This window comes from Rhinopithecus bieti, unplaced genomic scaffold (assembly GCF_001698545.2).
Source record: "Rhinopithecus bieti isolate Rb0 unplaced genomic scaffold, ASM169854v2 scaffold_74621, whole genome shotgun sequence".
NCBI classification, from domain to species: domain Eukaryota; kingdom Metazoa; phylum Chordata; class Mammalia; order Primates; family Cercopithecidae; genus Rhinopithecus; species Rhinopithecus bieti.
Window position 1 is genome coordinate 271,035 of NW_016827731.1, and position 25,322 is coordinate 296,356.

The 25,322-nt window shown below is 39.5% G+C and overlaps 1 protein-coding gene across 8 annotated transcripts in view; it reads left to right on the top strand.

Moving 5' to 3' along the window:
- SYNRG (synergin gamma) overlaps window positions 1-25,322 on the top strand; it is a 95,653-nt gene that overhangs the window by 29,637 nt on the left and 40,694 nt on the right. For 5 of the 8 annotated variants that reach the window (XM_017864115.1, XM_017864113.1, XM_017864120.1 and 2 more), the window contains exons 7-12: window positions 6,175-6,252; window positions 10,624-10,820; window positions 11,719-11,967; window positions 13,681-13,814; window positions 19,752-19,870; window positions 20,417-20,479. In XM_017864115.1, the coding sequence (XP_017719604.1) occupies window positions 6,175-6,252; window positions 10,624-10,820; window positions 11,719-11,967; window positions 13,681-13,814; window positions 19,752-19,870; window positions 20,417-20,479 (840 nt within the window). Of the gene's footprint in view, window positions 1-3,130; window positions 3,433-4,982; window positions 5,217-6,174; window positions 6,253-10,623; window positions 10,821-11,718; window positions 11,968-13,680; window positions 13,815-19,751; window positions 19,871-20,416; window positions 20,480-25,322 lie in introns of those variants that run through there. The other 3 variants (XM_017864117.1, XM_017864112.1, XM_017864118.1) reach the window with 3 other exon arrangements.

The window sequence follows — 25,322 nt, forward strand, 5'->3', positions numbered from 1 at the left end:
AAAAAAAAACAATTATGTGGGAGAGCTTTTCTTTTAAAACAAACTTAATTAAGGCAATAATTTTGCATATTTTGCATCTTTCTTAGAACTTTCAGTGCATCCAGGTTTTATTTCATTGATCCTAGAGAGAGGAAAGAAGTATGCAGGGTCTCCATTTTTCTTTTTTTTTTTTTTTGAGACGGAGTCTCGCTCTGTCACCCAAGCTGGAGTGCACTGGCCAGATCTCAGCTCACTGCAAGCTCCGCCTCCCGGGTTCACGCCATTCTCCTGCCTCAGCCTTCCGAGTAGCTGGGACTACAGGCGCCCGCCACCTCACCCGGCTAGTTTTTTGTATTTTTTAGTAGAGACGGGGTTTCACCGTGTTAGCCAGGATGGTCTCGATCTCCTGACCTTGTGATCCGCCCGCCTCGGCCTCCCAAAGTGCTGGGATTACAGGCTTGAGCCACCGCGCCCGGCCTCCATTTTTCAAATGACAGCCATTTCTTAACAAAAAAGACTACTCCTAAGCTTCAAGTCAGTGAAGAAAAAAAGACTACTTATTGTGACAATAGACTTTAGTCATATTAAAGCAATTCAAAGTAATTTAAAATGTGGGGAGGCTGGGCGCTGTGGCTCACACCTGTAATCCCAGCACTTTGGGAGGCCGAGGTAGACGGATCACCTGAGGTCGGGAGTTCGAGACCAGCCTCACCAATCTGGAGAAACTCCATCTCTACTAAAAATACAAAATTAGCCAGGTGTGGTGGCATATGCCTGTAATCCCAGCTATTCAGGAGGCTGAGGCAGGAGAATCTCTTGAACCCAGGAGGTGGAGGTTGCTGTGAGCGGAGATCATGCCATTGCACGCCAGCCTGGGCAACAGAGCAAGACTCTGTCTCAAAAAAAGAAAAAAATGTGGGGCCAGGCGTGGTGGTGCACACCTGTAATCCAGCTACTTGGGAGGCTGAGGCAGAAGAATTGCTTGAACCTGGGAGGCAGAGGCTGCAGTGAGCTGAGATTGCGCCACTGCACTCCAGCCTGGGCGACAGAGCTAGACTCCATCTCAGGAAAACAAAAACAAAAACAAAACAAAGAAAGTGAGACGTGGTGGCTCACATCTGTAATCCCAAAACTTTGGGAGACCAAGGTGGGCAGATCATGTGAATTCAGGAGTTCGAGACCAGCCTGGCCAATATGGTGAAACCCTGTCTCTACTAAAAATACAAAAATTAGCCTGGCGTGGTGGTGGGCGCCTGTAGTCCCAGCTACTTGCAAGGCTGAGGCACGAGAATCGCTTGAACCTGGGAGGCAGAGGTTGCAGTGAGCTGAGATCATGCCACTGTACTCTAGCCTGGTTGACAGAGGGAGACCCAGTCTCAAATAATAATAATAGTAGTAGTAAAAATAATACATGTAAAGATGCAACAATAAAATAGTATTGTTAAAGAGCTTCATGTTAAATGTAGCCCCAGTCGAGCAGGTTCATTACATAAGTGAATTTCACATTTAATAATAAAAGCCACAGTGACATTTATATCCTTTAGTGCCAAAATCTTTTAAAGGTAGTCGTAGTCTTCAGGCAGGGTTTACTTTCTTAAATTGACTGTTGTTGTTTGATTCAGCACTTTATATATCCTAATGTTGATGCTTTTCACAAGAAAATATCACCTTAATAATGTGTTTAATATTCTTGTCTTGGCCAGGCATGGTGTCTTAGCCTGTAATCCCAGTGCTTTGGGAGGCCAAGGTGGGTGGATCACCTTAGGTCAGGAGTTCAAGACCAGCCTGGCCAATACGCTGAAACCCCATCTGTACTAAAATACAAAATTTGGCTGGCTGCGGTGGCTCACACCTGTAATTCCAGCACTTTGGGTGGTGGAGGCAGGCAGATCACAAGGTCAGGAGTTCGAGACCAGCCTGGCCAATATGGTGAAACCTCATCTCTACTGAAAATACAAAATTAGCCAGGAATGGTGGTTGCTACTTGGGAGGCTGAGGCAGAAAATTGCTTGAACCCAGGAGGCGGAGGTTGCTGTGAGCCAAGATCACGCCATTGCACTCCAGTCTGGGGACAGAGCAACAGTCTGGGTGACAGAGCAAGATTCCATCACACACACACACACACAAACACACAAATACAAAATTAACTGGGCATGGTGGTGCGTACCTGTAGTCCCAGCTACTCAAGAGTCTGAGGCAGAAAATCTCTTGAACCTGGGGAACAAAGCATAGGTTGCAGTGAGCTGAGCTCATGCCATTGCACTCTAACCTGGGCATCACAGAGAGATTCTATCTCAAAAAAAAAAACAAGTTCTTTTGTAATTTTATTCCTCATATGGTAACTTTACTGAAATATGATCTATGCAAGTGTGTGGATCAAGCATGATATTTCAGAAATTACAAGTTTGTATTGTGCATTATTTCTTACTGAATTTCTTAATAAATAATGAAATTTAGTCATCATAGTATATATCTGTCCAAAATGTATTCAGCACTATATAGGTAGGTTTTCTTACATCTGATGTGTATTGGTTTGAGATAATAATTATCTAGATACACAGATCATTTCGACTTCAAAATAATCATCACTTTGATGTAAAGCATCAGTGGTCTCAGGGGAAAATTATTAATCTAATGAAAGAAAGACTGTCAAGGCCAGGAGCTCGAGACCAGCGTGGGCAACATAGTGAGACACCATCTCTATGAAAAAAAAAAGAAAGGAAGAATTAACTGGGTATGCTGGCATGTGCCTATATTCCTAGCTACTCAGGAGACTGAGGCTGGAGGATTGCTTGAGCCCAGGAGTTTGAGGCTGCTATGATCATGAGCTGTGAGCATGCCACAGCACTCTGGCCTAGGTCCTGTCTCTAAAATAAATCAATAGATACATACATTTTAGTTTTGCCTTTTCGAACCAAATGCAAAATAGCTATTAAAATTCCCCTTTAGAAAGACATAAAATTGTGTATAAATAGACATCAAAGTGTTTTACATGCATCATATAATTCCATTTGACTATTGTTACTTGTTATTTCTTGTTTACCTCCCTATTTATGTTTCAATATATTCTTTTGGAATTGTACTACATCTTAATTCCTTTTCTCTGTTGGTTTCCATTTTGTGTGTTTCATTGCCATTTTCCATTTTGCAGATTGCCCCACATCATCTCATTCTACTAAAACTGTCTCCCCATCACCTGCCTTTCTTGATGAAGAAGAATTCAGTGACTTTATGCAGGGACCTGTTGAAGTTCCCCATGTGGGCCTTCTTCCATGTCCCAGCCCTTTCAGTCTTTCCATCCCTCTACCCCACTTGGCCAGTTGCATACACAGAAGGCTGGGACACAGCCTCTCCCTCCAGGTCAGAGACCAGTGCCTTTTGCCTTACATGGTGTCCCTGGGCAAATTCCTTACTTCTCTGCTGCTTCAGCCTCACACATTGTACCAAAAGCAGGTAACTCTTAGCATTATTAATGAAAATATTCTTAAGATATCCTGGGATAACTTATTTTGTTACATAAGTAGAATAATCCAGTGATGTTGGCAAATAAACATGTACATGAATGTATGACTGCTGTTGAAATTCAACAAAACAAGTGTTCTAGATTTTAAGTTCTGGGGTCTTCACATTCCAGAAAGGTGATTTAAAACTTTTGCTCCTCAAGTAGGAGCACTTTAAACTGCCTTATAACTTTAAAAGAAATCTTCTGATTTTTCTGGAAGATTGTTGTTTGGGAGATTCACCAATATCATTTTCTTAAGAATAAGGAGCTAGGAAAGGCTTCTTTAGAAAGTACTCTTTCAGCTTCAGTGACAGAGTACTGTCACTTGGGGGCAGAAGCCCAGGTTGTTCATTTACTATCAGTTTGTCCTTGATGTGCCTTAGATTTTGTCGTCTGTAAAATGAATAGAGACAGCTACACATCCTGGCTTGAGACAGGGTGCTGGGAGGGATCTTGGCAGACATGTACTCAGTCCAGACTTTCTCATTTGATGGACGTGGAAACAGACCAAGAGATGACGATGATGTCACTGGCCAGAGGCCTTCCTAGGAGTTAGTGAAAGTGTTATCTTATGTAGGTTGTCAGATTTCAAAGGTAGTGCTCCTTCTTCCACTATACTCTTCCACCTACTATCTCGTAGAATTCTTTAGAATCACAGTAGATAATTATGTTTACATTCTCTAAAATCTCTAATAGTCTCTCAAGTCCTATACAAATGTGCAATAATTGAATTATTTCAACGTTTACATTTTTTTTTTTTTTTTTTTTTTTTTTTTTTGAGACAGAGTCTTGCAGTATCACCCAGGCTGGAGTGCAGTGGTGTGATCTCAGCTCACTGCAACCTCTGCCTCCTGGGTTCAAGTGATTCTCCTGCCTCAGCCTCCCGAGTAGCTGAGATTACAGGCACCTGCCACCATACCTGGCTAATTTTTTGTATTTTTAGTAGAGATGGGGTTTCACTATGTTGGTCAGGCTGGTCTTAAACTTCTGACCTTGTGATCTGCCTGCCTTGGCCTCCCAAAGTGCTGGGATTGCAGGCTTGAGCCACGGCGCCTAGCCACAGTGTTTACGTTATATGTGGCAGGACCTCCCTTTAGAATATGGAGGTGAGCTGGGCACCGTGGCTCACATCTATAATCCCAGCACTTTGGAAGGCTGAGGTGGGTAGGTCACCTGAGGTCAGGAGTTCGAGACCAGCCTGGCCAACATGGCGAAACCCAGTCCTACTAAAAATACAAAAATTAGCTGGGCTTGGTGGTGGGCGCCTATAATCTTAGCTACTCAGTAGGCTGAGGCGGGAGAATCGCTTGAACCTGGGAGGCAGAGGTTGCAGTGAGCTGAGATCGTGCCAGTACACTATAGCCTGGGTGACAGAGTGAGACTCTGTCTCAAAAAATAAAAAAAAAAAAAAAGAATATGTGGTGGAGATGGATGTTTGAAAAGATTAGACATGTACACATATACAGTTATATACAAATAATCCTTCATGCTGTTTGTTTAGGCCCTTCCTTGGAGGAGAAGTTCCTAGTATCTTGTGATATAAGTACATCTGGGCAGGAACAAATTAAATTAAATACTTCTGAAGTTGGCCACAAAGCCCTAGGCCCAGGTTCCAGTAAGAGCCATCCCAGTTTAACGGCCAGTAACGGGGGTGCTGTAGATGGATGTGTAAGTGGTACCACCACTGCAGAGGCAGAAAAGACTTCAGATCAAAACCTGTCAATTGAAGAGAGTGGTGAGCTCGTGAAACATTCAACAAAAAACTTGTTTAACCAAACGTTGCTCAAATGCTAACACCTTAAGCATTAATCTTCAAATGAATGCTGCTTGATTTTGCTAATCGAAATTTTGCTTGAAATATATTTAATGCATTCCTTTCTCCAATTAACCCCTAAGATTTTGCTCTGAATTCTTTCAACACACTGTTACTCCTTTTAAAATGTTTTGATAACTGGTTTTCTTAATTGGAATCATTTCTGATTTAAAATTTTCTTTCCTTTTATTTTATAAAACCTCTCTTTTTTTCCACTTATACTTCGTCTTCTTCCATAAAGGTTGAAAAGTTAAAATGTAACTGGAAAAGTCACCAATGAGAATATAGTCTTGCTTTGTCTACAATAAATCATATGCACCACTGCCTAAAATATCTAAATTTTATAAATTCAACCCTCAGAAATGAATTAGAATGTGGGCAGCCTAGGAGGCAAACTTTTGGGAGAGTATTTCACTGGACAAAAAGCCCCCAAAAGTCCTGTGTATTTAAAATATCTGTATCATATGTAGATTAAAAAAAAAAATGAAACTTTGCAAAGAAGCACTAGTAAAACTGCAAGTAAAGCTTGGACAATTAAATATTTTTAGACACATAATTTTAAACTATCATCTATCATTTTTTTTCCCTTAATTTGTAATACATGTTAAATGGTGCAAGGCTTATATGATTTAGAGTATTGAATTGATACATTTTAGATTTTGTATAATTTACTCTTTAGGACATAGTTAACGTACAAGAGTTGCTTAGAAACCAAATATTTTATTCTGAATCTGGGGCAGGGGGGACCAAATATTTTAATTGTATTGGTGACTTTTTTTAGTGTCTCCAGCCAGTGCTCTTTGTAAAAAACCATGACTCAGTGTGATTTCACCATCTTCTCCATGGACCACTGTATACATTGATGTTTCTTATCTTCTAGGTGTGGGAGTATTTCCCTCACAGGATCCTGCTCAGCCCAGAATGCCTCCTTGGATTTACAATGAGAGTTTGGTTCCAGGTAAAAAAGCCCAGGATTCCCATCTGGATATTTTGCTTTATATATTGTAAATGTAGTTGTAAATATTTACTGTCGTAGTTACAAAATATGCGGGAGGAATTGTGACTTTTCTTTTTTTCTGAAAGAGTACAGAAATTAAATAAATGTCCTGTTTCATAAGACTGCCTCATGTATGGAATAACTATATAAATGAAGGAGAACAGTTTTAATGTTTTATCAGCCATCATACTTTCATTTCTAAAAGCTCGCTTAGATTTATTATGCTTTAATGGACATTATCAAATATTTAGTTCAGCAGTTAATAACTTATCAAGAATTTTACTAAAATATTTGTCATTTTCTGAATTCTTAGTTTATATTTTTAAAAATATTGTTTCTATGACTTATTTGTCATGTAATACTATATGAAATAAAACACCATGTGGGATCTTTTTTTTCACATTGGAAAGATGTGAAGGATAGTGTTTACTTTTTTTTTTTTTTTTTTTTGAACAAGGTCTTACTATGTCACCCCAGGCTGGATGCAGCTGACACATCTTGGCTCACGCAGCCTTGGACCTCCCCCAGGTCAGGCCAATCCAGCCTCTCTAGCAGCTGGGACTACAGGGGTGTGCCACTACACCCAGCTAATTTTTGTATTTTTTTGCAGAGACGGGGTCTCACCATGTTGCTCAGGCTGGTCTCAAACTCCTGGGCTCAAGTGATCTGCCTGCCTCGGTCTCCCAAAGTGCTGGGATTACGAGTGTGAGCCACTGCACCCGGCCTACTTTTTACATGTATCTTTACTGCTGAGCCAAAAAGAAAAAAAAAGAAAAGAAAATCCTTAAAGTGCATTTTCTTCTTTAAACAAAAAAAAATTTATTTTTAATTTTATGGCTACATAAGTGTATATTTTTATGGAGTACATGAGATATTTTGGTACAGACATATCATATGTAATAATCACATCAGGGTAGATAGGGTATCCATTACCTCAAGCATGTATTACTTCTTTGTGTTATGAGCGTTCCAATTATACTCGTTATTTTTTTCTTAAAATAATTATTTTAATGAAGTATTTGAAATAATTTTAAACATCTGATCAATAAGATTATACACAAATGAGTATGGTGCACAAATTATTGTTGACTGTAGCTACCTTGTAGTGCTATCAAATTCTAGATCTTATTCCTCCTATCCAACTATATTTTTATGCCTATTAACCATTCCCATTATTCCCCCCTCCCCACTACCCTTCTCAGCCTCTGGAAACCATCATTCTATTCTCTGTCTCCATTAGTTCAGTTGTTTCAATGTTTAGCTTCCACAAATGAATGAGAATATGTGAAGTTGGTCTTTCTATGCCTGACTTGTTTCTCTTAATATAATGTCCTCCTGTTCCAACCATGTTGTTGGAAATGACAGGATCTCGATTTTGCTCCATTGTGTATATGTACCACATTTTCTTTATCCATTTGATAAAGTGTCTGTCAACGGACACTTAGGTTGCTTTTGAATCTTGGCTTATAAATTAGTACAGCCACTGTGGAGAAACCTTTATACTGTTCTCCATAGTGGCTATACTAATTTACATTCCTACCAACAGTGTATGAGGGTCGCCTTTTTTCCACATCCTCACCAGCATTCGTTATTGCTTGTCTTTTGGATAAAAGCCATTTTAAGTGGGGTGAGATGATGTCTCATTGTAGTTTTGATTGACATTTCTCTGATGATCAATGATGTTGAGCCCCTTTTCATAAACCTGTTTGCCATTTGCATGTCGTCTTTTGAGAAATGCCTGTTCAGTTGTCTTGCTTGCCCATTTTAAAATCAGATTGTTAGCTTTTTTTTCTATTGAGTTGTTTGAGCTTCTTATATATTTTGGTTATTAATCCCTTGTCAGATGGATAGTTTACAGATATTTTCTCCCGTTCTGTGTGTTGTCCATTTTTTGATTGTTTCCTTTGCAGTGCAAAAGCTTTTTAACTTGATGTGATCCCATTTGTCCATTTTTGCTTTGGTTGCCATTATTTTTGGGTTATTACTCAAGACATCTTGCCCAGATCAATGTCCTGGAGAGTTTCCCTAAGTTTTCTTTTAGTAGTTTCGTAGTTTCTGATCTTAGATTTAAAAGTCTTTAATTCATTTCGATTTGAGTTTTGTTTTTTGTGTGGGATGGGGTCTAGTTTTATTCTTCTGCATATGGATATCCGGTTTTTCCAGCACCATTTATTGAAGAGACCCTTCCCAATGTATGTTCTTGGCACCTTTCTGAAAAATGAGTTCACTGTGGATGTGTGGATTTATTTCTGGGTTCTCTGTTCTGTTCCATTGGTCTCTGTGTCTATGTTATTACTATGCTGTTTTGGTTACTATAGCTTTGTAGTATAATTTGAAGTCAGGTAGTATACAGTAATGTACTGTAATTCCTCCAGTTTTGTTCTTTTTGCTCAGAATGGCTTTGGCTATTCTAGGTCCTTTGTGGTACCATATAAATTTTAGGATTATGTTTTCTGTTTCTGTGAAGAATGTAATTGGTATTGATAAAGATTGCATTGAATCTGTACTACCCATTGCTTTGGGTACTGTGGACATTTTAACAACATTGATTCTTCCAAAACATGAACATGGAATATTTCTCTACTTTTTTATGTCCCCTTCAATTTCTTGTATTAATGTTTTATAGTTTTCATTCAAATGCATTTTCTGATACTACTTACAATGACAAAAGGCTGATTGTTACCAAAATCGTATGTACAATTCAACTGTACATAAAAATAATGACTTTTCTTCCAAATGCCTATTAGATAGTTTGCATCTTTTCTTCTTCTCTGTCCTCAAGCCAAACAAACGAAATCTAGATCTTGGTATATTTTGGAGTTTTATCCATTTTCTGCCAGTTTGTATTACTTTCTCCCTCTTCCTTCCAAACATACATGCACGTATACTTTCTAGTCAAAATATGTATTCTTTTTTTTTTTTTTTGAGATGGAGTCTCTCTCTGTCACCCAGGCTGGAGTGCAGTGGCGCGATCTTGACTCACTGCAACCTCTGCCTCCCGAGTTCAAGCAATTCTCCTGCCTCAGCCTCCCGAGTAGCTGGGGCTACAGGTGTATACCACCACGCCTGGCTAATTTTTTTTTATTTTTAGTAGAGATGGGATTTCACCATATTGGCTAGGCTGGTCTCGAACTCCTGACTTTGTGACTCGCCCACCTTGGCATCCCAAAGTGCTGGGATTACAGGCATGAGCCACCACATCCGGCCAAAAATATGTGTTCTTATGGAGAGCCCACTAACCTGTAATCCATACTTATAATCCCAGATGTAAAATTTTTGTTTTAAACAGTTTCTCTGTCCACCTTAGCCCTACTAACTTTCATCTCCCTAACTAAGCTTGCTAGATTTAGTAAATAACCATACAGGATGCCCAGTTAAATTTGAATTTCAGGTAAAAAGCAAATAATTTTTTAGTATAAGTATGTCCCATGCAATATTGGCATTCTTTATTTTAGCCCTGTCTCTAACATTTCCCACTTGGTCCTTTGGAAAACCCATGTTATTATCAAAAACTCACCAACCGTACCCCCCTTTTTAAGATACTTGTTCTGCTTCCTCACCCTAACAGAAACTGGGTCTTTCCTTAAAGGTTGTATTTCCATAGCACCTTCTCCAATGGTGTTTTCTGTCACAGCCTCTAATTTACTGGAGAAGAGTGATGTTGGTATAATTCTTACTTCCTGTTGCTCTTTTCAAACTGTTCCCACCATCATTACTCTACGGCTTCTCTTGTAATATCCAAAGCATGCTGTCTTGTTACAATCTTCTACTGAATTATAAGACTTTGTCTTACCTCTAGCCCTAAACTTTATCTTTAGTACCAGGCTCCAGACTCTAATTGTCTGCTGGACATTTCCACTGGAATATCTCAATTTTTTTTTCTTTTTTTTTGAAACGGAGTCTCACTGTTTCCCAGGCTGAAGTGCAGAGTGCAGAGTTGCAATCTTGGCTCACTGCAATCTTTGTCTCAGGGTTCAAGCGATTCTCCTGCCTCAGCCTCCTGAGTAGCTGGGCCTACAGGCACATGCCACCACGCCTGGCTAATTTTGTATTTTAGTAGAGATGGGGTTTCACTATGTTGGCCAGACTGGTCTCAAACTCCTGACCTCAGATGGTCTGCTGGCCTTGACCTCCCAAGTGCTGAAAGATTATAGACAAGCCACCATGCCCAGCCGCAATGGAATATGTTTAAAGCAGTTTAAACCCTGACATGGCTTTGGTTCTATTAAAGCAGTTTGATTGAAGATTATTCTTGTATACCAACAATGGCACCCCAAAAAATGAATCACTTGAAATGTGTTTCCATTTGTAATCTGGTCTTTCCTTTAATAGATGCCTATAAGAAAATCTTAGAAACCACAATGACTCCAACCGGAATAGATACTGCCAAACTGTATCCCATTCTGATGTCATCTGGGCTTCCCAGGGAAACTCTTGGACAGATATGGGCCTTAGCTAATCGAACTACACCTGGCAAACTTACAAAAGAAGAACTTTATACCGTTCTAGCCATGATAGCGGTAACACAGGTAAACCATGTTTCTTAAGTTAGATCAAATAACTTTATTAGTATAAATTACAAGGATATGAAATCTTTTTTACTATATTGTGTAACTCCTTGTACATTAAAATTTAGATCATTTTCAGGATATAGTACTTCAAAACTGTAGAGTTTATATGATGTGCATAATAGCAAGTTATTCCTTTGTTTAAAGACCTTTTGTTTTGGTTTGTTTTTGAGACTGAGTCTCACTCTATTGCGCAGGCTGGAGTGTAGTGGTGCGATCTCAGCTTACTGCAACTTCCACCTCCTGGGTTCAAGTGATTCTCCTGCCTCAGCCTCCCAAGTAGCTGGGATTACAGGCACCTGCCACCATGCCTGACTAATTTTATATTTTAGTAGAGATGGGGTTTCACCATGTTGGCCAGGCTGGTCTTGAACTCCTGACCTCAAGTGATCCGCCTGCCTCGGCCTTCCAAAGTGCTGGGATTACAGGTGTGAGCCACCATGCCTGGCCTAAAGACTTTTAATATATTAACATTCTCTGAACTTGAAAGTTAGTCTGTAATAGGTGAAATTACTCTGTCTTTTGAAGTTTTCTCTAAAATTTCATAGATATAAAGTATTCTCAGTCTGGTAGAAATTTTTCTTTTATTGCAAAGTCATTTAAAATGATTTGATCATATAGAATTAACCAAACGTGTCAGAAAGTGAAAATGTCAGAACTGATATGTGTTGGCCATTTCTTTGTTAAGTATTAGGTTTGCATTGACCTTGTAACTTTTTTTCTTGAATCAAATTCATGAGTTTTGAGAGTAGGAGTGGAAACATGCAAAGGCTACAGATTTTTATCTTTCCGTCTCTGCCAGATTTCGACCGTATGTGGTTTACAACCCCCTAATCCATTTTCTTTCTATCATTTGTAGAGGGGCGTTCCTGCAATGAGTCCTGATGCTTTAAACCAGTTTCCAGCAGCTCCTATTCCAACTTTAAGTGGTTTTTCTATGACTCTGCCTGCACCGGTGAGTCAGCCAACTGTGATACCTTCAGGCCCTGCGGGCTCCATGCCCCTCAGCCTTGGACAGCCAGTCATGGGTATTAACCTTGTTGGACCAGTGGGTGGAGCTGCAGCCCAGGCTTCTAGTGGTTTCATACCAACCTTCCCTGCAAATCAGGTAAATGGAGAAGCTGTGCATATTTCAAATAATCACTGAAAGTGAATCTGGGCACCATTTTTTCCAGGGATACGTAGAGTAGGTTACTGGATTATAGGGAGCACATTTAAATTCTTAGGTTGTATCTTTCAGAAAAACTGCTAAACCTGAAATTAAAATACTTTAGTTTTTCACTTCTCAGATTAGCAAAAATGTTTTAAGTATATAATATTTAATGTCATTGAAAAAGTAGGGTAAAAGTGACTAATACACTCTAGGCTTATTGGTACAGCCTTGTTGAAAGGCAGGCTTGGCAATAGTTATCAAAATTCTACATGTCAAGGTGGGCGTGGTGGTGTGTACCTATAGTACCAGCTGCTCCAGAGGCTGAGGCAGGAGGATCACTTGATCCCAGGGATTCAAGTCTGCAGTGAGCTATGGTTATGATCATACCATTGCACTCCAGCTTGGCAACAGAAGGAGACTCAGTTTAAAAAAAAAAAAATGCCTCAGCATGTCTCTATCTTCTCTCCTAGCAGTCACATTATTAGAAATCTATCCCAAGAAATAGTAACTCAAATTAGCAAAGATACGTAAGAATTTTTGTTGTAACATTATTTGTTAGAGTAAAAAGTGGAAATAGCTAAATATCCAACAGGAGGAGAAAGGTTAAATAAATTTCAGTTCATTCACACAGTGGTGGTAATCTTTAAACTGAGTAAGATAGAGCTACATGTACTGCACGGAAATGTGTCTTTGTTATATAGTTAGAGTATAGAGCAATATCGAGCAATATAGTGTAATCTCATTTTTCTTTGAAACAAATGAGCTGTTAACAGTACTTCTAGAGTGTGGGATTAGGAGTCAGTGTCCACTCTGTACATGTATGTGATTGGTTATGATGAGCTTGTGTCACTTAATTTGCAAACATGCATGATATATCTATGTCTTTTTTTTTTTTTTTAGCATTTTGACCTTTTCAATTTCTTTTTTTGTTTTGAGATAGAGTCTTGCTATATTGCCCAGTCTGGAGTGCAGTGGTGTGATCTTGGCTTGCTGTAACCTCTGCTTCCCGGGTTTAAGCCATTCTCCTGCCTCAGCCTGCCAAGTAGCTGGGATTACAGGTGCCCACCACCACACCCAGCTAGATGTGTTTTTTAAAGATAGCAGGCACTTAGTAACCCAATGAATGTCATTCAGCTATTTTTAAAATGTATAGATTAGCTTTTTTTTTTTTTTTTCCCAGCCAGAGTCTTGCTTTGTTGCCCAGCTGGGCTGGAGTGCAGTGGCACAATCTCGGCTCACTGCAACCTCCGCCTCCTGGGTTCAAGCGATTCTCCTACCTCAGCCACCCATGTAACTGGGACTACACACACATGCCACCATGCCCAGCTAATTTTTGTATTTTTAGTAGAGCTGGGGTTTCGCCATGTTGGCCAGACTGGTCTCGAACTTCTGACCTCAGGAGATCTGGCCACCTTGGCCTCCCAAATCGCTGGGATTACAGACGTGAGCCACTGCGCCCAGCCTAGATTAGCTATTTAAACCAGTTTTTTACCATTTGTACCAGAGAGTATCTAAAATACAAAACAGTATTCCTGCCTTAAGCACTTGAGTTAATGTATCTAAACTGAGAAATTTTAAGGGCAGTCTTTGAAGTTAAATGTTGGAGATTTGTTGTGTATTTATTTTGTCAGTCAGTGCTATTTATTTAAATATCCTTTATAAACCTAGGTAGTAAAGCCAGAAGAAGACGACTTCCAGGATTTTCAAGATGCTTCTAAGTCAGGATCCCTCGATGACTCATTCAGTGATTTCCAAGAGTTGCCTGCTTCTTCAAAAGCAAGTAACTCCCAGCATGGAAACAGGTAGGAACGAGTTTAATATATTTAACATTGTATTTAACCATTAAGAAAGAGACATCCGTAATAAGAAGGCTAGGTGTGAGAAATTTAAAAATTAAGACTCCTTACTCTACTACTTTCTGTGATTATTCCTTCTGTATTAATACTTTTACTCTCCAAACTTCTCTCCTTTGTCCACCTTAAACTTCAGCTCCTACTGTTTCCTCTAAGTACACACCTGCCTGGCAATATTCTTTTTCACCTGTGCCAAACCTTTATTATAGCTAGAGCACCTGTGCAGTGATGACTTCGTGTTCCTGTATTAAAGCAAGGTCTTCAACTGTTGAAAAGTTTTTTAGGCAGGAGCACATAATTGTATGTTTTTGTAATGTTATGTACTGTTACTTTTCCACAGAATCGTAATTCAGAACGCTAATCATATTTATTCACATTTCTTGTATAATTGACATTAGTGTCTTTTAAGCCTTCAGATTTCTGTTGTTTGCATAGACAGCTGCATAAACATTTCTCTAAGGTTTTACATGCCACGTTAAGCTTCAGGTACAGTAACTGATTCAGTATGTTGTCAGCATTTTTTATTTTTATTTTTGAGGTGGAGTCTTGCTCTGTTGCCCAGGCTGGAGGGCAGTGGTATGATCTTGGCGCACTGCAACCCCCACCTCCCAAGTTACAGCGATTCTCCTGCCTCAGTCTCCCTAGTAGCCAGGATTACAGGTGTCCACCACCACACCCAGCTAATTTTTTTGTAATTTTGGTAGAGATGGGGTTTCAGCATTTCGCCATGTTGGCCAGGCTGGTCTCAAACTCCTGACCTCAAGTGAGCCTCTCGACTTGGCCTCCAAAGTGCTAGGATTACAGGCATGAGCCACCATGCCAAGCCGGCATTTTAAAAAAAGTATTCAGATATTTCTGCAAAGTGGAACACATCAGACACCAGAGTAAGCGATATGAATTCCTTTGTTTTTATTTTCAAATTGGTTTTTGTCAGAATACATATTCCGTGTCTCCTGTGTTCCTGTTTATGCAGTTTTGCGCCTCTCTTCCCCGTTTAGCCAATTGATTATCTCTTAGTCAGCACTTTGCCGCATACGCACTGTAACAAGAACTAAGGGACAGGCCTTATAGAGAATTACAAATTAGGAAAAGAGACTATTCTCCTGATTTTAAAAATATATTAAATGCATGTACGTAACATATAGAAGAAACATATAAGGAATGAGACCATAGAGTGCTGGTATTTCCAGGACTGCTGCACCAACACAAACAAGTTAAACCTTCTAGACACATAAATTGTATTTCTACTCCAGATCTCTTCCTTCGAACAAAATTTGTATGTACTACTACTATCTAAGCATTCCCATCTGAATGACTCAAGGCATCTCAAATTCACTGCATGAAATTAAATTCATTGTTTTCCTACTCATAGCCAAATAAAAATGTGTTAAAGCATTATTCCCTTCCTTGGTGAATGATGTCACCATATTCAGTCACCAGATTAAAAGCATGCTATTTACTTTGGCTCTGTCCTCTCTCCTTTACCACCATTAACTCTGTCAGCTCTGTGTGACAATGTGTGATCTTAACTCCTGCCCGCTCTCAACTCTTGCTATTTCCCATGACTTACACTCCAGCCATGCCAGCATGACTCCAAACCGACCGTGCTCTTTCAAACTTTATACGTTCTGTTTGCTTCAGTCTGAAATACCCCTACCTAATCTCCCTATAGTTATAGTTCCATTTCAGAAATCAGCTAAATATAGGAAGTTTTTCCTAACCAATGCCTACCTCCAAGGTGAGTTAGGGGCCCCTCCTTTGCTACTGCTGTAGTACCTGATGAATATCTGTGCCCTAATTGTAATTGCTGGTTTACCTGACTGTTTCCCTTACTAGGCTGTAAGTATCTGAAGACAATCATTCATATTTATATATGTAGTGCTTGGCCCCATCATATGTAATTAATAAAGATTTGCTGGATGACTGTATTATATAGTATGTGGCTTATAAACCTAATTTATCAAATCGGTGATTTATTTATCTGAGCAAAACTCTGTTTGTAGATGAAATTAAAATTTGGGGGTAGAAAGTTTTAAGATGGTGGCCAGATCTGAGATATCTGGGGTATTAGCAATTTTGTGTGGCATTATCTCCATGTAATAGTTTACTTTCATATACGATACTTTGCAGATATTCCTCTTACATATAGCTCTGACTTGACTACTTCCATGCTTTCCTTGAATAAAACTATTTTGTTTATTTTTTTTTTATTTTATTTTTTTTTAAGATGAAGCCTCTCTGTGTCACCAGGCTGGAGTTCAGTTGCGCAGCCTCGGCTGACTGCAGCTTCTGTCTCCCGGATTCAAGTGATTCTCCTGCCTCAGCCTCCTTAGTAGCTGGGACTGCAGGCGTGCGCCACCACACCCAGCTTATTTTTGTATTTTTAGTAGAGACGGGGTTTCACCATATTGTCCAAGCTGGTCTTGAATTCCTGACCTCAGGCGGTCTGCCTGCCTTGGCCGCCCAAAGTGCTGGAATTACAGATGTGAGCCCAGCTGAATGAAACTATTTTGGTATTATCTAGAATTCATACTCAATATTCATTTATTCATCCAGCAAACATTTATTTAGTATTTGCTATATGCCAGACACTGGGATAGGCATGAGAAATACAGAAGCAAAAACCACAGTTCCTGCTCTAAGGACACTTAGTTTTATCTGGTATTTAAATTATCTGATAAAGTTCTCTTAGGATTAGTCCTTAAATATATGTATAAAATGTATTCCCTAGTTTATGATAATCTGTACTCCAAATTGTTTTAAAAAGAGATTTGTTAAATCATGATGTGAATAGCTAAGCCTAGGAGAAACCATTTTGGACAGAAAATGGGCATTATTTGTTAGAGAAGATGAAAAGGCAAGTAAGATGTTAGGAGTAGACTGGGATGGAGAGCATTGTTAGTCTGTGAGAAAATAACATTAGTTAGGGACAGCACCAGTTGTGGGATGCCTTATGACTTATGACATACTCTATTTTAAAGCATTTTAGGAGTAAGAAGTGGCACAATGAAAGTGATTCTTGCTACTGTGTATAGGATAAATTCAATTGCCATGGTCATCCTGCTGTGAGATGATGAGAATTACTCAGGGTTTGGAGTTATAGACACTGAACAGTTTATATCTGAGAAATTGGTTAGACTCGGTGTTGAACTAGATGTCAGAGTCAAAGGAAAGATGGCAGTTGAGCCCGTGCATAAAACCTGAACGGCCTCTGGAAGGCAGTAACATCATCCAGTTACTCATTCAGAAAATACTATGTGCCGGGCACTCGGGAGCCTAGACTGATCAACAAAGCAGATATGGGACATTGATCATAGAAAAGTTAACAAGGGGGCCAGGGTTGGCCAGGCACGGTGGCTCATGCCTGTAATCTCAGCACTTTGGGAGGTCGAGGCAGACGGATCATCTGAGGTCAGGAGTTTGAGACCAGCCTGGCCAACATGGCAAAACCCTGTCCCTACAAAAAAAATAAATAAATAAAAATAAAAATACAAAAATTACCCAGGCATGGTGGTGTATGCCTGTAATTCCAGCTACTTGGGAGGCTGAGGCAGGAGAATTGCTGAACCTGAGAAGTAGAGTTTGCAGTGAGCCAAGATCGCACCACTGCACTCCAGCCTGGGAGACAGAGTGAGAATTTGTCTTATAAAAAAAAAAAAAAAGGCTGGCGGGGAAGGCTGGGTGCAATGGCTCTTGCCTGTAATCCTAGCACTTTGGGAGGCGGATCAGTTGAGCCCAGGAGTTCAAGACCAGCCTAGAAAACCTATGGAGACACCATCTCTACCAAAAATGCAAAAATTACCTGGGCATGGTGGTACATGCCTGTAGTATCAGCTGTCCCAGCTACTTGGGATGCTGAGGCAGGAGAATCACTTGAACCCAGGAGGTCGAAACTGCAGTGTGCCTTGATCGTGCCGCTGCACTTCAGCCTGAGCAACAGAGCAAGACACTGCCTCAAAAAATAAATAAATAAAAGTTCACAAAGGGTTAACGTACAGGAGTTTGGGGTTGGTTAGTTTATTCTGCTGAGATCAAAATATTTCTTTTTAAATGTATATATTTAGCAGGGTAAGCAACTAAATAAAACTACCACAGTCATATGGAGTGATTATAAAACACTAATAGATTCACTAGAGAAAATGCAAAATGCTTTTTTATGCCAAATTTTTTAAGTCTTACCTTTCAGTAGAATACAGGTTTGTAAGTGTAAAATCAATATGCCTTTCTCACTTGAGTATTTTCATTAGTATGAAAGGGTAGAAATAACTGTCTTCATGTTTGGAACGGATGATGACTACTGTGTAACTGGCGTAAACACTTTCATGGTGATTGTAGTGTTTTTTTTTTTTTTTAAATAACTTCAGAGAAAACTGGAATGAAATATTCATTTGCAGTGTGCATAAAATTACAGTCTGAGTCATAACTTTTTTTGAATGGAATTGTATTGACTTTAATCAGCAAGCAGTAGTTCATTACCCTAAAGATCCTGGGTTTTTTTTTCCCCAATTCTGTGAATATAATTTTAAAATTAATAATCAATTAAGTGTAACATGTAGTAGAAAGATTTTTACCAATGAGCCTTAAAAGGCCATAGCTAAAGTTGGAGGGTCATGAAAGATAAAGAAATCATTCAACTTTTGGGTTTTTTTTTCCCCTAAGATGTTAATTGCCTTTATTCCTGTGTAACATTCTGTACAGTGAATTGTACTTTAATTACTTATGGAACTTTTGAAAAGTCAACTTACAATGTATAGATGATGGCTTATTTCATTTGTCAAGATCAGTTATGTAGCAGCTGTTTGGTGGTGATGTGAAATCATAATATTTGATGGCATTAAGTTCTAAAGGACTGTGTACCCCATTAGCATGCAGCTGCCAGAGCCTAGTTTTTACCTTGCTTGTAAGCCACTGATAAGAAGTTTTAAATGACTGTGGAAATATTTTTGCTCCAGGGCAAAGAACTCAATAGAAATCCATTTATATAACTTCTGCATGGTATTGAATGACACAAACTAGTGGTGGAATGTAGTCATTCATATGTAAAATAAGTTCTTCCAGGGAGCTGCCTGGGTCTGATAAGGGAAGAAGAAGAAGAAGAAAAAAAAGTAATGCTTTTATAGTATGTGTTTAAGCCTTCTAAGAATTACCCACACAGATACTACTCATTACGCTACTTTTCCATCCAGCATGAAATATGTCCACAGGCAAAAGTATCTTTATCTAATTTTGAAGTGATTGTTGTTTTGTTACAAAGATAGCTTCTGAAACTGCTGATGTGATCCTTGTAAAAATGCAAATTGTATTAACTCTACGGCAGCTTATCAGATGTGTGCACTTCTACCGGTAGGCAATGCAGTACAGTCAGAAGAAGAACAATTTACATTTGTCTTGGACAACATTTCATAAATAGATTTTTATCTTAACTGTTCTACCTCTGCACTCTGAGCCCATTGAAGATAATAATTTATATTAAAATTAACATGATTTATTTTAAAATATTGAGTATACATATGTGGAACAGTTCACTTTTGCAGTTTTATGGACCTTAAGTTAAAATTGCAGGAAGTCATCATTCTTTAATAACCTACTTCCAATGCCATTCCAGTTATTATGGCTTAAAGAGGTGCTTAGACAGCATGGATCTGACCCCTCTTCATTTAATTAAGAAAAAAATGACTGGGTAATGTGTTTTATCTGTTTTTTTTTTTTTAGAAAAAGGACATTTTTTTCTTTGTGGTGTATATGTATACTATATAGTTTCTAACTTTTAAAGCAGAGAGCCATGAGTTTTAATGAAATCCCTGTTTGCCATTTTAATTCGAACTTCTTTTTTGATAATAAAGGAAGCATTCAGTGTCATCAAAACATGTTTCTTTTTTCCTTTAGTGCCCCTTCTTTGTTGATGCCACTTCCCGGAACTAAAGTATTGCCTTCAATGGACAAATATGCTGTGTTTAAAGGAATTGCAGCTGACAAGTCCTCTGAAAATACTGTTCTACCTGGAGGTAAAAACAGTGGGTAAATTCATAAACTTGTGAACGCTAAATTGCATAATATTTAAATTGTATGAATCTTTAAGTGGTGGTCTTCTGTGTGCTAAATGTGTAAAATGCCTATACCACATGAGACTCTGTCTCAAAAAAAAAAAAAAGAGTGTTTGGCGGCCGGGCGTGGTGGCTCACGCCTGTAATGCCAGCACTTTGGGAGGCTGAGGCTGGCAGATCATGAGGTCAGGAGATCGAGGCCATCCTGGCTAACACAGTGAAACTCCATCTCTACTAAAAGTGCAAAAAATTAGCCGGGCATGGTGGCGGGTGCCTGTAGTCCCACCTACTTGCGAGGCTGAGGCAGGAGAATGGCGTGAGCCCGGGAGGCGGAGCTTGCGGTGAGCCAAGATCGCACCACTGCACTACTCTAGCCTGGGCGACGGAGCGAGACTCTGTCTCAAAAAAAAAAAAAAGAGTGTTTGGTTAAACCAATCTGCCTGACTTCCTGGAGCTGCAATTTCAGGATTCCTAACCTTAATTGAGCTTCTGTCCTTTCTGTCATAGATCCTGGTGATAAATATAGTGCTTTCAGAGAACTCGAACAGACAGCAGAGAATAAACCTTTAGGTAAGTTTTTGAGTCCTTAAAAGGATAAATTATTTCTATTTTTAATAAAAAAGGGATTTTTGATGGTTCTTTCCATGGCATTCCTTTATTTTAGTGTGTGTGCGTGTGTGTGTGTGTTTGCGTGTTTAGGAGAAAAAACTGAATAGATAAAACAATATGGTATAGTAGTGATGTTTATAATAGATACTCTTAAGTATTCTACTTCAGAAAACCTTAATAATAGCAACTGTGTTTAGGCCAGGGGTGGTGGCTCATGCCTGTAATCCCAGCAGTTTGGAAGGCCAAGGAAGGCGGATCACCTGAGGTCAGGAGTTTGAGATCACCCTGGCCAACATGGCAAAACCCCGTCTCTACTAAAAATACGAAAATTAGCCAGGTGTGGTGGCACACACCTATAGTCCCAGGTACTCAGGAGGCTGAGGCAGGAGAATTGCTTGAACCCAGGAGGTGGAGATTGCAGTGAGCTGAGAGTGTGCCACTGCACTCCAGCCTGGGTGACAGAGCAAGACTCCATTTCAGGAAAAAAAAAAAAAAAAAGCTACTGTTTTTAAAAAATATCATGATAGGATCAGACACAGTTGCTCACACCTGTAATCCCAGCACTTTGGGAGACTGCTCTGGGCAGATCACGTGAGGTCAGGAGTTCGAGACCAGCCTCGCCAACATGGTGAAACCGCCATCTCTACTAAAAATACAAAAAAGTTAGCCTGGCATGGTGACACGTGCCTGTAGTCCTAGCTACTCAGGAGGCTGAGGCACAAGAATCACTTGAACTCGGAGACAGAGGTTGCAGTGAGCCAAGATCATAAAAAAAAAAAAAAAAAAAAAAAAAAAAAAAAAAAGTACTGAATGGGGGATTATCTAATAGAAGGGAAATAAGGTTACTTCTTATAGTTCTGGAAATTACAAGGAGTTAAATGTGCTTGAGAATTACTTATTTTCTAAAATTTAGGACATGCCAGGCACAGTGGCTCATGCCTGTAATTCCAGCACTTTGAGAGTCCACAATGGGAGGATGACTTGAGCCCAGGAGTTTGAGACCAACCTGGGCAACATAGTGAGACCTTGTCTCTACCAAAAAAAAAAAAAAAAATTTAGCCAGGTGTGGTGATGCACACCTGTGGTCCCAGCTACTTGAGAGGCTGAGGTGGGAGGATTGCTTGAGCCTGGGAGGTGGAGGCTACAATGAGCCCTAATTGTGCCACCGTACCCTAGCCTGGGCAGCAAGCAAGACTCCATCTCAATCAATCAGTAAAAATAAAATAAAACAAAATTTGGGGCAAATTCCAAATCAGTGTTGTTTCCTTTGAAGATAGGACATTCCCTTTCATGGGAAGCTTGCATGACAAGTTAAATTCCATTGTGAAATGAGAGCTGTGGTTACTCTGATTTATTACACTGCTCAACGAGGCTTGAAGTATTAGCAGTACAGCAATCTGTGGACTGTAAAGGCAGCAACTAGTCTTTTTTTTTTTTTGAAACAGAGTTTTATTCTTGTCAGCCAGGCTGGAGTTGCAATGGCGTGATCTCGGCTCACTGCAGCCAATACCTCTCGGGTTCAAGCGATTCTTCTGTCCCAGCCTCTTGAGTAGCTGGGATTACAGGTACCTGCCCCCATGCCTGGCTAATTTTCATATTTTTAGTAGAGACAGGGTTTCACCATGTTGGCCAGGCTGGTCTCAAACTCCTGACCTCAGGTGATCTGCCCACCTCGGCTTCCCACAGTGCTAGGATTGCAGGCGTGAGCCACCACACTTGGCCAGTCTTTTTCTTTTCAAGATTTTTTTTTCTGTTACTGTTGCGGTACCTGGTACTATTATTATTTGTTATTTTTTAGCTATTCACTCATGATCTAGAAATAACACATTCTAGAATAACATTATTAAAAACAACTTGATTAAGGCATAGTCACTGCTACATATTATAAAGCAGGTACAAGGTACTTTACATTCACAGAGGTATAATATAGTACTGTCTTACATCTATAATACTAGAGCGTACAATTAAAAAGACATTATATAAGATTTGATTCTACTTTTCTAGTAGAGAGCCCAAAGGTTGGTATGACACAGCTCTCATACAGAAATGCACCTTCTTAGCTAGGATTTTCTTTCAGTAGTAGCGTGGTTATAGGTACTCCCTTTTCTTCATGAACATCAGCTAAAAATAATTTTAAAACAAACAAATGAAACATTGGATTCCTACAAAGATGACCAAGTGGGGGTAAGCAGGACTCAACCACACATATTTTACCAAATCCCTCGTGTTTGAACAGTGAGAGCTCTGTGAAAGAAAGGGAATGGCAAGCAGCACTTCAAGACTTGGGCCACAACCAAAACACAGGATCATTTCAAGCAGAAGCAGTAACCAAACAATGCTCACTTAGTATGTTCAAGGATGCCAACATCAATATTCAGTCATCTGCACACTCATCCAGTAAGAATGGGTGATCAGTTACTATGCTTGGCTTGCGTTAAACTGAATCACCACTCTACAAGATTTTCCAGATTGGCTGTAATTTAATGAGAAAGATGAAGAGAGAGGGGTTTATGTGCACGTGTGGTTACCATCTCTAATAGTAAGACTTAGAGTACAAGGGAATATAAAATGATCATTCGAGAGTCATATATGTAAAAACTGAAAGTTATATTTGTGGTTAAATCCTACTATAAACGTGATGTGTAGGGTTTAGATAACCCATAGGTCAAAGTATGTTTTCGAAAGCTTAGCTATGCATGCTATGAAATGTGTATACTCTAATGAGAATTTCCTTCTGGGAACAATACCACATTCTATCTTTACATATTGAATGCTCGGACTTGGGACATCCTTCAGCAATCTTTTATTTCCACCCTTCTGCTAGGTAGGGGAGAGATGGGGGGTAGGTATGGTAGAAACTATTGCTTAATCATCTCTAAAAAAGGGAAGCCCACCTCTTATAAAAATATTCAGCCTCTTATAACTGTTAGGTTCTAGAAATGTTTCCTTGTGTTTCATCCAAGCTTTTAGAATGTAATAGCCATTTCTTCCTCAGTATCAGATACGCAGTGGGAGTAACAGAGTGGGAGTAACAGAGATAAACAGAGTAACTGTGTGGGAGTAACAGAGATAAACCTGAGGGGAACTTTTGACTTGTGAGGTTTTTATTTGCACCTAGCAATGTTTTCATCAACACTTGGGCCAAGACAAGTTTGGAGTAAAGAGCACATGGTTTAACATAAGGGTTCTTTGTGTAATGTGGTATTAATGACCATAATATGTATTCCTGTAACAGACAGTAGGAAAAGACAGTGGTGCCACCAATATGTAAGCAGTACCTTAGTCCTGCTTTTCAACACTTTGTTTTTTTGAGACAGTGTTTTGTTCTGTCATCCAGCCTGGAGTGCAGTGGTGCAGTCATAGCTCACAGCAGCTTCCAGCTCCTGGACTCAAGCAGCCTCAGCCTCCCTCCCAAGTAGCTAGAACTGTAGATGTGCACCATCACAATGGGGTCTTGCTCTGTTGCCCAGGCTAGTCTTGAACTCCTGGCCTCAAGCAATCTTTCCAGCTCAGCCTCCCAAAATGCTGGGATTACAAGTGTGAGCCACCATGGCCAACCAAATTTAAGTACTTTTTTTAAAAAGTTCCAGATTGTTGTTATTTTCATTTGCTTGCTTTCATTCCTATCTTAATTCTAAGGTCTTCCAAGTAGAGTTACCAACTTTGTTCATTTTAGGAGAATAGATTTTATTTTCCTAAATGTTATGATATCTTTTTTATACTCATTAAAAAATACGGCCGGGCGCGGTGGCTCAAGCCTGTAATCCCAGCACTTTGGGAGGCCGAGACGGGTGGATCACGAGGTCGGGAGATCGAGACCATCCTGGCTAACACGGTGAAACCCCATCTCTACTAAAAAATACAAAAAAAACTAGCCGAGCGAGGTGGTGGGCGCCTGTAGTCCCAGCTACTCGGGAGGCTGAGGCAGGAGAATGGCGTGAACCTGGGAGGCGGAGCTTGCAGTGAGCTGAGATCTGGCCACTGCACTCCAGCCTGAGCAACAGAGCAAGACTCCGTCTCAAAAAAATACAAAAACAAAACAAAACAAAACAAAACAAAAAATACATTGACTTGACTTTGTTAAAGTACATTAGTATCTTAGAATTTATGAAGAATCTTATAGTATTGTGTTCAGAGCTGTGGGTTGTTTAGGTTACTGAATGACAGAATTTAGTAATACTTCCTTTTTTCCATCTCCACAGTTTAAGCCATAAATTAAAGTGAATGAGGAAAATGTTCTTTGTAAATAAATGACACATTTTATTGAAGTTTTAGCAAAAAAGTGGATTCTTTTGAGATTTTTTAGAGCCTAAAAGTGACAGGAGAGGGAAACTTATGAGTATGTAGACATTAACCAAAAAGCTAACCATGAAATAATATGCTTAATATGCCTTCTGATAGACAAGCTTCCATTGACTGTGACTAATTTATTTGCCAACAAATTCCCTTTGTAAACCCACCCATTTTTATTTCCTTTTATCCCTTTGACCCAGCTTACATTTCCAATGGGAAAGTTTACAATTCATCAGTAAGTGTAGTTTGCTGTGGTGATTAAAACACACAAACAGAGCAATATTTGTCAATTTCACAGATATTTCAAAGCAATGCATTAAAAATTTAGGCTGTGATAAAAATGGCTGCTTATTACCTCTACATTTACAGAAATAATACAAATATAATCAGTGATACTACTAATTTAAAATTCTAAGGTGATTTTTAAAAGTTTTACATCTTCTGGCCGGGCGCAGTGGCTCAAGCCTGTAATCCCAGCACTTTGGGAGGCCGAGACGGGCGGATCACGAGG